At 38.0% G+C, this 14,057-nt stretch overlaps 1 protein-coding gene across 5 annotated transcripts in view; it reads left to right on the top strand.

Moving 5' to 3' along the window:
* GREB1 (growth regulating estrogen receptor binding 1) overlaps window positions 1–14,057 on the top strand; it is a 67,819-nt gene that overhangs the window by 34,134 nt on the left and 19,628 nt on the right. For 4 of the 5 annotated variants that reach the window (XM_051778247.1, XM_051778248.1, XM_051778249.1 and 1 more), the window contains 8 exons: window positions 35–215; window positions 2,089–2,281; window positions 2,939–3,075; window positions 4,432–4,771; window positions 6,270–6,385; window positions 7,085–7,284; window positions 9,123–9,212; window positions 11,227–11,807. In XM_051778247.1, the coding sequence (XP_051634207.1) occupies window positions 35–215; window positions 2,089–2,281; window positions 2,939–3,075; window positions 4,432–4,771; window positions 6,270–6,385; window positions 7,085–7,284; window positions 9,123–9,212; window positions 11,227–11,807 (1,838 nt within the window). Of the gene's footprint in view, window positions 1–34; window positions 216–2,088; window positions 2,282–2,938; window positions 3,076–4,431; window positions 4,772–6,269; window positions 6,386–7,084; window positions 7,285–9,122; window positions 9,213–11,226; window positions 11,808–14,057 lie in introns of those variants that run through there. The other variant, XM_051778250.1, reaches the window with a different exon arrangement.

The raw sequence follows: 14,057 nt of genomic DNA, 5'->3' as shown, positions 1-14,057 counted from the left end.
TCTGGAGATATTGACATTTGTTCCATTTCTCTAGGTATTTTATTAGAACTTGGATTAGAAAAGGAACATCTTACAAAGCAGAGAGTGGAGCAGTATGTTTTGAAACTAGATGCAGAAGCCCAAATTAAATTCAAAGTCTTCTTACAAAACTCTATGCAGAATCCTCATACGCTGTTTGTCCTAATCCATGATCATGCACACTGGGATCTAATGAGGTAAGAAAACTGTAACTTGTTTTTAGAGAAATTAGCATTGTCTGCATTACCTCTCAATATTAGCTTTCAGATTTATCCCTTCCTTCCTATTTGTTTGCATCTTTCTGCTAACTCTGTCTTCCCATGCGTTGAATAAACATGCTTTCTTTTAAGGTCCTTCATGACTTATTCATACCCTGCTTATTATATTGTGCCTCAGTGGAACATTTCAGCTTTTCTTGCTCACCATTCTTATCTACTTTCAGCCACAGCTATTGTTTTTTTGACTGGTTGTCATTTGTTCAGAGGAAAGCTTCCTGTGAAAGTACACAGAGCTCTGTCAGTGTCCTGTGGGCTGTAAAACATGCAAACCCCTGACCCAGTGAATAGACAACTAGTGAGCCAATACTGCTGCCTGTTTTTTTTTTTTAACTGATTAGTAATTTTCCAGTACAGTGTTTTTTCTCTCCAGAATTGCTGATTTTTAAGAATTGAAAGCTTCTCTGGATACATAGTGATGTTATGTACTCTTCTCAGGGAAGCAGGGAGGTTTCTTTCCAATGTTTACCAAGTTACCCAACAGCTCACTTGCACAACTCATTGCTTACCTCACAGAGCTCTGTTTCCTTAGCTTCTCAACAATCTGCCTGCTGAGAAGTGGGACTGTTTTTGCTGTCTTGTTTCTGAGGTGCATGGGGAGGTTGGAGAACATTCCAAATTCCAGAAACACCAATATTTTCCAACTATGGGATCATGGTAGTGTTTCTGAAACCAAAAATTATGGAATCTTACTTGTGAATTAAGCAACAAGGTCTTGTCTTTTCTTTTACACTGGTTAGGAATGATGATTTTCAACAAAACTTTATTTTTGTATCTGAGAGTTTCCTGTTCAACTCCTCTGTATCTTGAACTTACAAGGCCTTTTACAGTTGTCCCAGCCTTTAAGACATTTATTCATATAACATCCTTGAGTGGTAGGGAAGTACCTGTACTACTGCTTAACTCTGTTTTGTATCTAATAAAGATATATATATATATATGAGACAAATATTTAAGTGAATATGCTGCCCAGCAGAATTCATGCCACCTAACTGAAATCGGTTCAAGGAGTGCCTAAAACAGGAGTAGAGCTTCCTGGGATTGTCCATATAGTCCAGCAGAGACATGGGCATCCCTGAGGGCTGACTTAGGTCCCAGGTGGACACAACCAATTTCTGGAGTTATTTATCTCTCTCTACTGTTAAGAGGAGGAGGTTGTAGTGACTGGGCTTGTAACTTGGTCACTGCAGGTAAATCCCAAAGTTAAATAGTGTGAATTTGGACTGAAATTTTGCACAGGAGCAAGGAATGGTTCTCACACAAAAAATTGACTGTCGGTGTTCCATGCTACTGGGATTTGCTCTAAGAATAACTGTTCTTCCCTTTCATAATAGCCCTATCACAGGTAATTCTCCTCTGTTTTTCTATCATACTGATTTACCATTTGTTCTTTTCTATCCTGATTTTTGTAGGTTAGAATCATATTTTATTAAGGGCAGCAGTAAGAATCTGACCAAAGGAAATGGCCAAAATCTGACACAAGGCTGTATGTCTATCGGTAACTGGCACATCAGCTTCCTTTCATCCTTTATGTCTCGCATTCTGGTAGCTGGAAGGTCCTGGTAATTAGCCAGCTAGAGAGCTCATCAGACTCACAGAAATTTTTAGTCACAGTGAAATAATTTACACTTCTTTTCCTATCCTTCCGTGCAACAATTTCAGGGTAAAAGAATACAGTCCTAAGTTCCTTGTATGTGTTTAACTTTGATTTCACATCCAGGTTTGAGCTATTCCTCTGACACAAATGTTCCCTTGTGCTGATCACTTTGGAGAGTTTTGGGTTTCTTTTTTGCAGTGCTATGCATAGTCTTTATCCTCAAACAGAGCTGTCGACAGGACTTGTTGATAGACTGTTGAACTGCAGGGAGGTGAAAGAGGCGCCAAATATTGTGACCCTCCACGTGACTTCCTTCCCCTATGCGCTGCAGACACAACATACTCACATCAGCCCTTACAATGAGATCCACTGGCCTTCTTCGTACAGCAATGTAAGATGGATGCTTTGGGTGCTTTTGTGAGCTTTTCATAAGTTATTTTCCATTTACATACTTGAAAAAACAGAGAAGTCCCCATGATTTCTGTAAACAAGAATGAAGTTTGCATGGCATCTTTTTCTTGCTCAGTCTGTGGCAAGTTTATTTTCCCTTTGCTTATCCTGTAACTTCTAACTTTTTTCCACCTGTATTTCTTTTATATCTTCTATAAACTTTAGTAGCTCTGCTAAAAGTCATTGAAATGTCTGAAATTCTGCCTCTAGTGCATTACTGCATGAATATATGTACATTCATGCATTTTCTTCATATATGTGCATATTTATTCCATGCATAGCTGTTCTGTCTATGTATGTATATGTGAGGAGAGAGAAAGAAAGAAACAGGGGAAAATTGGGCCAAACTTTCATTCTATTAAAAAAATGAATTCTTTCTCTTTTTGTTTTAACATGTCTGAGTAGATGTATGCTTATTAGATCATCATGGCTGGGCTTTGCGAATGAAGATTTGGGAAGGGCTCTACCCACGTTTGTTGCAAGCACATTGATGCTTATTAGATAATGTGATTGCAAATGTATCATATACCAATGGTTAATCAGTTGTAAATTAATAATAGACTTTACCCTTATAGTTTTGTTACTTCCTTTGCTTTAGGGTGTAGATTTGTACCATGAAAACAAGAAATACTTTGGACTGTCAGAATTCATTGAGTCCACCCTCTCTGGACATAGCATTCCACTGCTTCGGTATGACAGCTCTTTTGAAGCAATGGTCATGGCTTTGGGAAAGAGGTATGGTGCCCTCCTTTGTTTGACACTGGAAATTTAGGAAGTACCTTCTAGTGACTTGAGTTACTAGCTAGAAGCCTGGTTCTTTTTTTGTATCTCACTATCCTACACATCAGCTGCATATGCAAGGGCATTTCATCTGTTCTTATTTTCCCCTTCCATCTTTTTTGTATATATTTGGCCTGCAGTATTATCGGTCTAGGCTGCCTCTTACTGTGAACACACACACTGCTTAGTCCAATTTCCAGCGTGTTCTGGTTCTGACCACTAGCTACTTTTATATTATAATAATCTAACATTGCATCATCATGTAATTTCAGATGTGTTATTACTTTTGTCTAATGTTATCACTTGCTGACCCTAACTGATTTTCATGTATACAATTTGTATATCCTGCATTTGGACCACAAAGAAAAGTTAGATACATCACTGTGGTAGGTAGACTTAAATCAGAAATAGAAACTTCAGAGCATCCTCAGAGCTTGAAAAATACATCATCAGTTTTCCTTGGTCCCTGTGGAGCAGGTCTATAATCACTGCAAAACAGTAGTGATACATTATGTGCCTGCATCCAGCTGTGGAGGAACACTTGGGGATCTGTAAGAAGAATGAGACAGGACAAGTAAAATCTTGTGAATCTGTACTGCTAACTGGGAGACTGAGCACACCCACACTTGACATGGAGCTGGGGCTTGCTACAGGGTGTTTTGGAGCTCAGGTGCTTTTCTGAGCAAGCAACAGTCACTCTTTTTACTGAGCACCTGGGTTTCATTTCTGTGCAAACCAAAGCACTGGAAGCTATTACATATCCACAGCTCTCCTTTCTGTGGATTGGGGATTGAGACAGGGCGTACCTGGGCTTGGGAAATTGGGAGCGCTCATTGGATGCTGCCTACATGTCCAGTCCTCTTGAACATAAGAGTAAGTTGGTTCAGGGCTTCAGTAAGAAGACAAGAGAAGCACCCCACCTCCCTTCTTCCCCTTAAGAATGACACACAACGAAGAATACTATTCTCATTGATAAGAGAATATAGTTTTGATTGATGATATTACTGAGTGCCTTAGCTAATATTCTGTGATAAATTTTGTAACAGCAGTAGGGTCTTGATAACTTAAAGGGATGTAACCTTACTGGACTACTTGCTTAGTAAATCTTTACTAAGAAAAATAGAGAGACAACATCAGTTCTGATTGTGAAATGATGCCTTGCAAAGACTATCCAACTACAGTTTGATGATATTATGTGTTGTAGTAGATACAGTAGGTGGGAAAAAGTCCTGAGTTAACTATATTTTGTAAAAAATAGCTTTTTCACTTCACCCTTTAATACTTCACTATTTCACTCACCATTTATTTCAGGTTCCCCAGATTACACAGTGCAGTGATAAGGACTTTTGTCCTCATCCAACACTACTCTGCAGCTATGATGGCAGTGTGTGGTCTTTCTCAGATGAAGAATTACACTTCAGTTGAAACTCTGGAAATCACCCAAAATCTAATAAACTCTTCAAGACAATGTCCTAGTGGCCATGGCCTCATGGTGGTGTTGAGAATTCCGTGTACTCCACTGGCTGCAGTGGCATATGAACGTCTGCATAATGTAAGGGAAAGACTAGCCCTTGAAGATAATTTTGAAATAATCTTGGGAAATCCTAATTCTGGAATCACAATAGGGAAGCACTTTGTGGAACAACTAAAGGTAAATTGCAGAATGGCACATACTGGGAAACTTTGTTAGATGGGTAGGTGGTGAGACTTTGCTGGTGAGAGTTATGGTCATGAGCTGAAGTGCAAGTCTTTTAGCAAAAATAAAAACTACTATAAGGAGCATGGCTTTTATCTTTTAGACATACTATCTGTGATACCTCTCCTGTTCTGCCTGTGGTTAATAAATACTCAGTGGAGTATCAACTAATATGGCTAGAACTTGACTTGCAGCAGCAACCCTTGGAAGCAGTTGAACTGCTTTTATCTGAAGAGACTATGAGAAATACATTAAAAAAACAAATAAAATGTTCAGTTTCAGCTGAATTTTCTCACAAAAACATCATAGTGCAAAAAAGCATTCTAATTAGTGACCACTTGAGAGTTAGATTATTCTTGTCACCAGCAGGTGGCAAGAAGGCACCAATGTGCCTACTGATCAGTGATGGTATTTATGTGTTCTAGAGCACCCCAGTGTTCACAGCTCTGGACTTCACGCTTTCTGGACCATGTTTTGTTTTATGGATTAATTTATATTCTTTAGCTCCAGATTCATGGGTCATCTGTTTAACAAAAGCCTCCTTTGTTTTTCATAAAATTATCATCATCTGATTGCCAAAGCAAAAATGTATTTACATTCTAGGATGTTGTAATATATATATATATATATGTGACACACGGTTTACTCTGATTCAATACATGTTAGATGAAGTCATTTAGTATTGAGGACCTAATACTAATCTCATTCTGCTATAAATTAGGCATAACTTACTCTGAAAAATCAGTAGTAGTTCTGATTTGCATCCTGATTATCTTCTCTGATGTGCCTAATAGTGGAACATGTACAATTGTCAGAGGCTGAGCTGTTGTGCTGTTGATCCTACTGTAGATCAGTCCTATGGCAAAAAGGACTGACTGGTGTCAGTAAAACAATATAGCTCAATGCTAAATAATCAAACAATAGATTAGTTATCAAACTTCTCATGAAGTTATCAGGAAAACTGATAGCTTTAGGGGAGAGTGGGAGACTCCAGAAGGTTGCAAGTGGGAACAGTGGGGTGGGTGTGTGTGTGGGGGGGGGATGGGGGGGTGTATGTTGAACACTTCTAGCTTTCTCCTATTCCTCTAATGTGAAAAAGTCTTGTTCCTACCTCATTTTCTTCCTTGGACTCAGGTACCCATACATTATTTGCCATAACAAGCAACCCTCTTTTCTCTCACCCAAACCTCCTGCTCAGCTTTACTCTCCATTGTACCATATCTGTCCTATGCTCTGGCCTCGATGCTTCGCAGCTGGGAAGCTGAGAGGCTTTTCAGACTGGAACATACTGCCCCAATATCCTCAGACTTAGAGCAGGCAGATTGCTACCTGCCGTGTTCTAGAAAGTGCGTGATCTGTCTGTGTTCTTATCGTGGATGATATAAGTATGTATTTTTCTCTTTTTATTTGGGCTATACAGATATAGCTAGCAGTGTTTCTCTACCTTATACAGGTCTGGCAGAAAATTGAGGATGTAGATTGGAGGCCACAGACCTATTTGGAATTGGAAGGTTTGCCTTGTATATTGATATTTAGTGGGATGGATCCACAAGGGGAGTCTTTGCCACGGTAAGAAGATCCACTGTTTTCTCAGCAGTAGTTTTTTATCCATTGCTTACCAAATGGCTAAACATTAACTGTGTAATTACTTGTGCGAGAAGAAAACAGATTTCAGTGTCAAGGTGTTCCTTTTCCATTTTTTGGCAGTTTTTATATCATAAATACAAACCGCATATTATTGATAATAATCTTCTGTTTATAGCAAGATGTGAGTAGCTTTGAAAATCTTATGAGAGTTGTTTCAGTTTAGAGGAGAGAATAGGTATGTTAAAAACAGAAGTATAGCTGCTTGTAGGCACCTTAGGGTAGCTGAGAAATCTGTGTGATGTTGGTATATGTGCTCCAGGATGTGTGGAGATATCAGTGCCTTCTCGAATGGCAGCAGGAAGTTAGACAGGATGCCCGGAACACTGAGTGCTTTTGTATGTTCAACTGAACCCCATTCTGTGTGTTAGGTTTAGAATCCAAATGATTATTCTTTTTCCTATGCTGATGCTAACATTGAGTGCACTAGATTAAGCTGCATAACTGGATTAAGAAAAAGTGTATGCACCACAGTGGTAAACTTAGGACACAGTATTTTGTGCTTAATATCTCATCTGTAGTTGAAGCAGATAATGAAAAAATTCTCCTTTGGCTGTGTTGTAAAAGAAATAAGGGGGTAGATTACAGTGAACTTTCATACTAGCACCTCTTGTTTCTCTCCAGATCACTGAGATACTGTGACCTACGTTTAATAAATTCATCTTCTTTGGTAAGGACAACCTTGGAGCAAGAACTTGGTTTGGCAGCGTACTTTGTGAGCTCAGAAATTCACACAGAGAAAGCAGTTGTGAACGATGTGTTAGAAAGTGACCCAGAGAAACTAAGCAGCACTGACAATGAAGATGAAGAAATAGCAACAGAAGGTATTATTATTAGTGATAATAAAAGAAGCTGTAAAATGATTGAGCTGTATTAGAAAAAGCAGAATTGTATGGGTGAGGGTTTCTGGAATTAGTCTTACTGACTGAGCTCTGCTCCTTAATTTTGTTTCATCTCATTGAATCTGTGTTTTCTAGCATGCCGTGCCCTGGAATGCTGCTGCTGAACCTCTTCCAGTTCTACTGCTGCATCTGTTCTGTCTCTCTCTGTTTTCTGGCTCCCTTCTCTTTCCTCCCTGTGTCCCTCCTTTACCTGTATGTTCTGGCAGCCACAAAGAGGGGCTCGTGTGGGTACATCTAGTGACATCCACTGTTCAGAGTACCTTCTGCACTTGCCCTCAGCAGCAGGAAAGGGTGTGATTTGCCATCTGAGAAGCACTGACCCCCTCCTCACCCTCACAGCAGTGGCAACTCTGCCTAAACGGTCCCTGACTGATGCTACCAAACCTGTGCTTACATACTGTCAGTGATGAAGATTCCTTCCAAGGGAACTGTACATAGTACAGCTGAGTAGTTTCTGGCTTGTAAGGTATTAAATAATATGGATATATATCTGAACATAGTAACTTTTAAGTTCTTGAAAATGTCCATGAATTCAAATTGACAGTGTAGAGTTGGTGAATTTATCATTTCTTAAGAGAGCAATTAAGAACATATAAATGTATAAACAAACAGTAATTTATCCAGGAACAGTTGGGGTTGTTTTTTTTGACTGATAATTGATGGCCATTAGCAGTTGTCATTATGTTCTTTACACTTTTCTTCACTGTCTATTGTGCCTGTAACTGTGGAAAACAAAGGATTTTTATCCCTGTAGGTTATGTAAATCTCAAACACCTTACCTTCATTTTCTTTCCTATACTATGAAGGAGAAGAGAGCCGATTACTGTTCACCTGTGAAGTTCTTACTCATTGATAATAAGGATAGCAGAACAAGCCAAACAAAAATATTTTCTTTAATCAAATATGTACTCTTCATAGAGGAATGAAGCACCAGCAGTCATACTCAGACTGTCTACAATAGATGCCTACTTTAGATGTGATGAGTACTTCTTGTGATGAATACTTCTGTCCATTTTGAAGTATGCTATCCAGTTGAAGTATGCTGAGATTGTATGTGATCTGAGTCAAATGGGCACTAAAGTTTTTAGGTGTCTAAATTGTAAGGCTACTCTCCTACTCCGTGAAGTATAGTATAATCATCTAGATCCCAATTCAAAACCTGTGAGATAGATTTACAGTCCAAGTTTTCTTCTGGTAGTGCTTATGTCGTTTATCACAGTAAAAGTGTACAGAAACAAGCATTTTAACATAGAAGTTTGAACTGGGAACCTCAAGTGAATAGCCTTGATGGCCATCTAAATACGGATTTTCATCACCAAAAGCTGAGATATAATCTGGCCATAAAGCTGTATGGGGTAGGAGGCAATTTCATAACACACTGCCAAAATAGGGCTTGAATGTTGGTTTACCTGACACTGGATTAGTGAGGAAAGTAAGACATGGGTAGGAAGAGAAATCATGGTTGACACATCATGGTTGAGACAGGCCTAGAAATTACCAGCTCCTTGCTGCAGCATTGATTTTTGTGAAGCTGTTGCAGCTCAGCATAGGTAAATGATATCATAGGCTGATCCAATATTGCATGGTAGGAACAGATACTCTCCATGCTGAAAACAGTATCAGGATGAGGACAAACCCTACACAAAACCTACACAAACCCTACACGAACCCTTTTGTACTCTTCCTTACTTTGACAACGTACCCGTGACTTCTTACAGGCTTACTTTAATTTTTTTCCCTTACTACCATTCGTGAAACAGGTTCTACTTCAGAAAAGAGAAGTCCTATGAAAAGAGAAAGATCGCGTTCTCACGACTCTGCATCTTCATCTCTCTCTTCAAAAGCTTCCAGTAAGACCATAAGATCGTCTCTATTAATTTAAATTTAGGACATAAAAGAGACCTTTTATTCAGCTTATTAGATACATAAAAGGGATAATTCACTAAGGTTTTGATAAGACCCATTTTAATCAGATCACTTAAGAGAACTAAAAAAAATAAGGACTAGACTTCTAAAATATAAGAAGTAGGATGTTTTCTTTTTTGAAAAATAATCATATAATGGTGTACCTAAATCAGGCACTTCTTTAATATGTGACAGTGAGTTGTAAATCCTCAGTTACTACTGTGATAACTGGATATGTTCAGTGAAGCTATGACAGTTTATGAAGAGGAAACATACTTCACATTTAAATTTTTTTTTTTGACTCTGAGGGACAATAAACATGCTCCTTCTCATTGGTATTTTTACCTCTTTGTTTTTGCTGTAGAATGTTCACTCATTAATTTTGCACTGTTTAAAAGCTCTTTTGGAGATGGATTATTTTTTGCACCATCAATTTCATTATAATCTGCAAACTGATGTAGAAAGCATGAGGCAATGTTGAGAACTACTACAGTTCTTTTGTCTGATGACCTCATTCCTTACTTTTGATGGAGATAATATTAATTGAATTATTTGTTAAATAAAAGTGGGCAATATAAATTGTACCATAACTTCCTAGAAGTTGCAATGTTATGCAGCTTTTTAAAACATGTGGGGTTTTGTCAGTGGCAGTAAATTCTTTTTGATCTCATTGTAGCTTTCAACATGGTGACATGCATATTTGGCCCTTGATTTCTTTTCTACAGGCACAGTGGTGTTACAAAAGGAACAAAAGCTTGAAAACTTTGGATAAGCTCCATCACTTTAATTTTTAAAATGTTAAAGTTGGGCTACTCATAATTTCCACAGTGTCCATGTAGTCTGCCTGTGGCTCTGTGACCTCAGATTGTCTGTGATTAAAGAAATCTTCTTTCATTTTTTTTCCTATGCTCTCGGATGCTGGTATTCTGGGGGATGTCACAGCAATGTTACTTGCAACCATTTATAGTGCTGGTGATACTTTCATATTTATTGCTAATGTCCTTTACTGACTACTTTAGATTAATGTGCAGCTAGAGTGTATCTTTTGCTTGAGATCAAGAGAAACTACAGACTTTTATTAGCTCAAAATGTGGGGCTTTTTGAGAACCAAGACTCTTGTTTTCACCATAAGAGGAAAGGTGGTTTTATCTATGTTCAACTTTAGACCGATATTTCTAATACCTTGTGTAGACTGATCCCACAATCAGTTCTCAATCTGCTCTCAAGACTGTGACGTATCTGCATGTCCTCAGCATTAAAGATGCACAGAACCACTTTGAACATGTTAAACTTTCAAGTCTTTGTAGTTAAAAACCATAAGGTAAAAATGTACCACTTTTAAAAAATCAGCAGTTATCTGTGGGCTGTATCTACATCACATATTCATGGCCAGCATTCGTGAGTTCAGTATGTTCTCTCAGCTGACCAACAGCTGTATGAATGCAGTAATGTATTATGTCATACCAGGGACTTGAGAGCTGCCAAGTTTTATTAGATCAGACTAAGTGCTGCAGTGACATGGAGATGAGTGTCAGAGCAGAGCTGACTGTTTTCAGATGTCTGTGTAGACATTTCTGTAGTCTAATGGGGTAATAGCCTGGGAATACTTAATTTCTTCAATTCGTTTAAACAGTGGTTTCCGTAATTTTGTATTTGTCTTGAGTGATGAAACTATCTGGTGAACACCTTAGGGAGGGAATGTATGAGGGAGACAGAGGCCAGGACAATCACTAGCATCTTTCCTATGCACTTTAAAAGCCACTTTCTGCATTGAGATGAATACTCCAAACTAGTCCCATTATGGCTTCCTGTAAGAGAAAGGTAAAAGCAAGAAGAGGAACAGGATTGCAATGTTTGAGGGATGCTCTTATCTAGATGATTCTTTGTTGTGTTTTGTTTAACTGTGGTGTTGACTAGCAGAGATAACTGCACTGTGTTGAAATATAAATTTTCTTTTAGTCACAGCATTCTGTGCTGAGTCATCTCCTCCTCAAGTCCTAAGCAACAGCACTGAAGAAACTACAAATAACTATGAAAGGCAGAAGCAGAGAGTAGACAAGGGGGCACAAACAACAATCAGCAAACACTTGCCACCGGTAACTGAACAGCTGGATATGAAACAAAACATAAAAAGTGCCCAAGTCTCCATCACCTCATCATCCTCCTCACCCTTCTCCTCCTCTTCTTCCTCTTCTGCACCTACTCATAACTCCTTCATCCTACAGACCTCTCAATGCTCCATGACCAAAGCATCAAAACAGCCTCCCATAGTTTTCCTGCCCAAACTGGTTTATGACATCATTACATCTACAGACAGCAGTGGCCTTCCCAAATCCTCTTCCCTCTTGCCTTACCATTCTGTTATGTGGGCAAGTTCTTTCCGTCCTCTTATGAGTAAGATGATGACTTGCACAGAGCAGTCTCTGTACTACCGCCAATGGACGGTTCCCAAGCCAATCCATATGGACTACAACAATAGAAATGAGGGCAGAATGGACACCTTTCACCCAAGGAGGCTGCTGCTGAGTGGGCCACCACAGGTGTGTAGAAAGAACAAGGTATTATCATTGATTTATTTTGTTTAATTTTATCATAATCTCAGAAAAAAATTATTATTACTCATACTTGAAGGAGCGGTTTTGGTAGAGAGCAAATTGCTTACATTGTATTTCCTAATCCATTCTAATTAAATAATCTTCCTTTCTTTACTGGTAGCCTGAGTTCAAAGGCAGAGAAGCTGTAGCAATGTTAATTTTCAGTCAGTCTCCATTATAATGTTTTAAAAGACAGTTTACTCAAGAGATAGATTTTGTGTATAATTTCAATTTGTTAAAGTTGAATATGCATTTACATTTTAAATAAAGATTAAAGATCTTCAAAAAACCACTTTCTTATGATCGATCTGAAGACAGCTGGGAGTTTGTAATTAAGTTATTTTCTCTGCTTGCTTTGCACAAGAAAGAGAAATAGAAGCTATTGTAAGTAATAAATGCAAGAAGGCCAGTTCAACATTAGCAGAGCCATATTTACAAGATGAGTAGCTGACCCAGGAGTCTTTAAATTACTTTGAAAAGATACATGGAAATGGGTCTAGTTCTAAGAAGTTCATTCTCTTCTAAATTCTCTAAGAATGTTCAGCACTAATCTCTGAGCAAAGTAACTCCTAGTTAAGTGCACATGTTACATGTTAAAGGTAATATTGTGTCTCTCATGTTTTACTGAAGTATGAAGCATTAAGATAGGAAGAGGCACCTGGTCTCCTGAGAGCAGATATGTTTCCTCTTAACCTCAGAAGACAAATGGGATGAATGCAAACCAAGACAAAGACTCATGTTTCCAGTTATTGTAACATCAACCCAAGAATTAATCTAAAGATAGTTAGTGATTTAACTTGCCACATGATCCACTCATAGGCTCATCCATGGCAAAAGGAAACTGCATATTACTGTTTGTTAAATGATTGTATTCCATTGTATACCTAAATTGATGGTGCAGCAGAGTAGAAAGAGCATAAATGAGCTTTTCATATTGGGAATTCCTCCAGATGTTACTGTAATTCATAAAGGATTCCAGAAAATATTCTGGTGATCAGTCTTTCACTGTCCATTCCTTTGATCTAAATAGTTCATGTTTACCAAAGATTGGGGTATTATGTGATGAATAAACTGAATTTCATACTCAGCTGTAGCATAAAAATGAATACATTCTGGAGAGAGAAGTTCATTTTCATGTCAAAAAACCCCCCACAGGCTGTGACAACTTCTGTTAAAATTTTATATGCATACACATCAAACCGCATAAAGATGTTATTCCCAAAGCCACCCTAAATGTCCAGATTAACCAATAAGTAATTCAGAGGCTTATGAGACCACACTACACACCTGTGAAAAGGTTTTGATGTTTCACACACTGAGTACTTGCAATTTAACTAATTATAATTGAACAAGTGCCTTGTTTATTCACCATCTCCCTTCCAGGGTGTGATATTCACCACTTTTCACTATCAAATCTTTTTTTTTTTTTCTCAAGTATGGAATAGGACTCCTGTTGACCCTCTGTACAGCAGTGAATTTCAGCCTTGATAACAATTCTTTTACTTGAAACTCCATCTCTTTTTCATCTGTCTCCACAATACAGGTTATTTCCTAGTGTTGCATTGGGTCTTACAGTTGGATCAGTTCTTAGAGGATGTTTTTCATATGTTTATTCATTTTATATTCCTTAGTTCTTTCTGAAGAAGATATCTGTTTCACAGAGAACAAATTCATACACATGAAAATAGGAGTATCATGTCTTCTTCCTAAACATAGAAATTTAGGGGTATATATTAACTTAATGGATTTTTCCATTTATTATTCTGTGGAAATTTCTAATTTATTTCCATTTTCATGAAAAAAACCCAGAAATTTTGCTGTCTTTACTATTTTAAAGTACTAAAAACTCCCATAAACCAACCAGACAGCTGTAAAAGTATGTGGACTTTTTGTTGGTTTAAGGTATACAATACTGTGTTTCTTCTAGGGAATGCTTACAATAAAATATGCAGGAATTAGAATTACCCTTGTCTTTTGGGGAAGAAATAAGTTTTCTTCCTGAAATAGGTTTTACTCATTACTTTTGATAATATTAACATTTTACACGGACTTAACATGTAGTGCATGAAGAAGTGTAGGCAAAAATGAAAACAGTTATTAGACAACACCTGAGTGTTAGTAACATCTCAGCCAAAGTATAAGATTGCCATATTGTCATATCTATGGCTTGACGTCTGGTCCCCAGTGCACCCAAGC

Source organism: Manacus candei, unplaced genomic scaffold, assembly GCF_025592945.1.
Source record: "Manacus candei isolate 608988 ecotype Guabito, Panama unplaced genomic scaffold, ASM2559294v1 h1tg000011l, whole genome shotgun sequence".
Taxonomy (NCBI): Eukaryota; Metazoa; Chordata; class Aves; order Passeriformes; family Pipridae; genus Manacus; species Manacus candei.
This window is presented reverse-complemented; position numbering and strand designations above follow the sequence as displayed.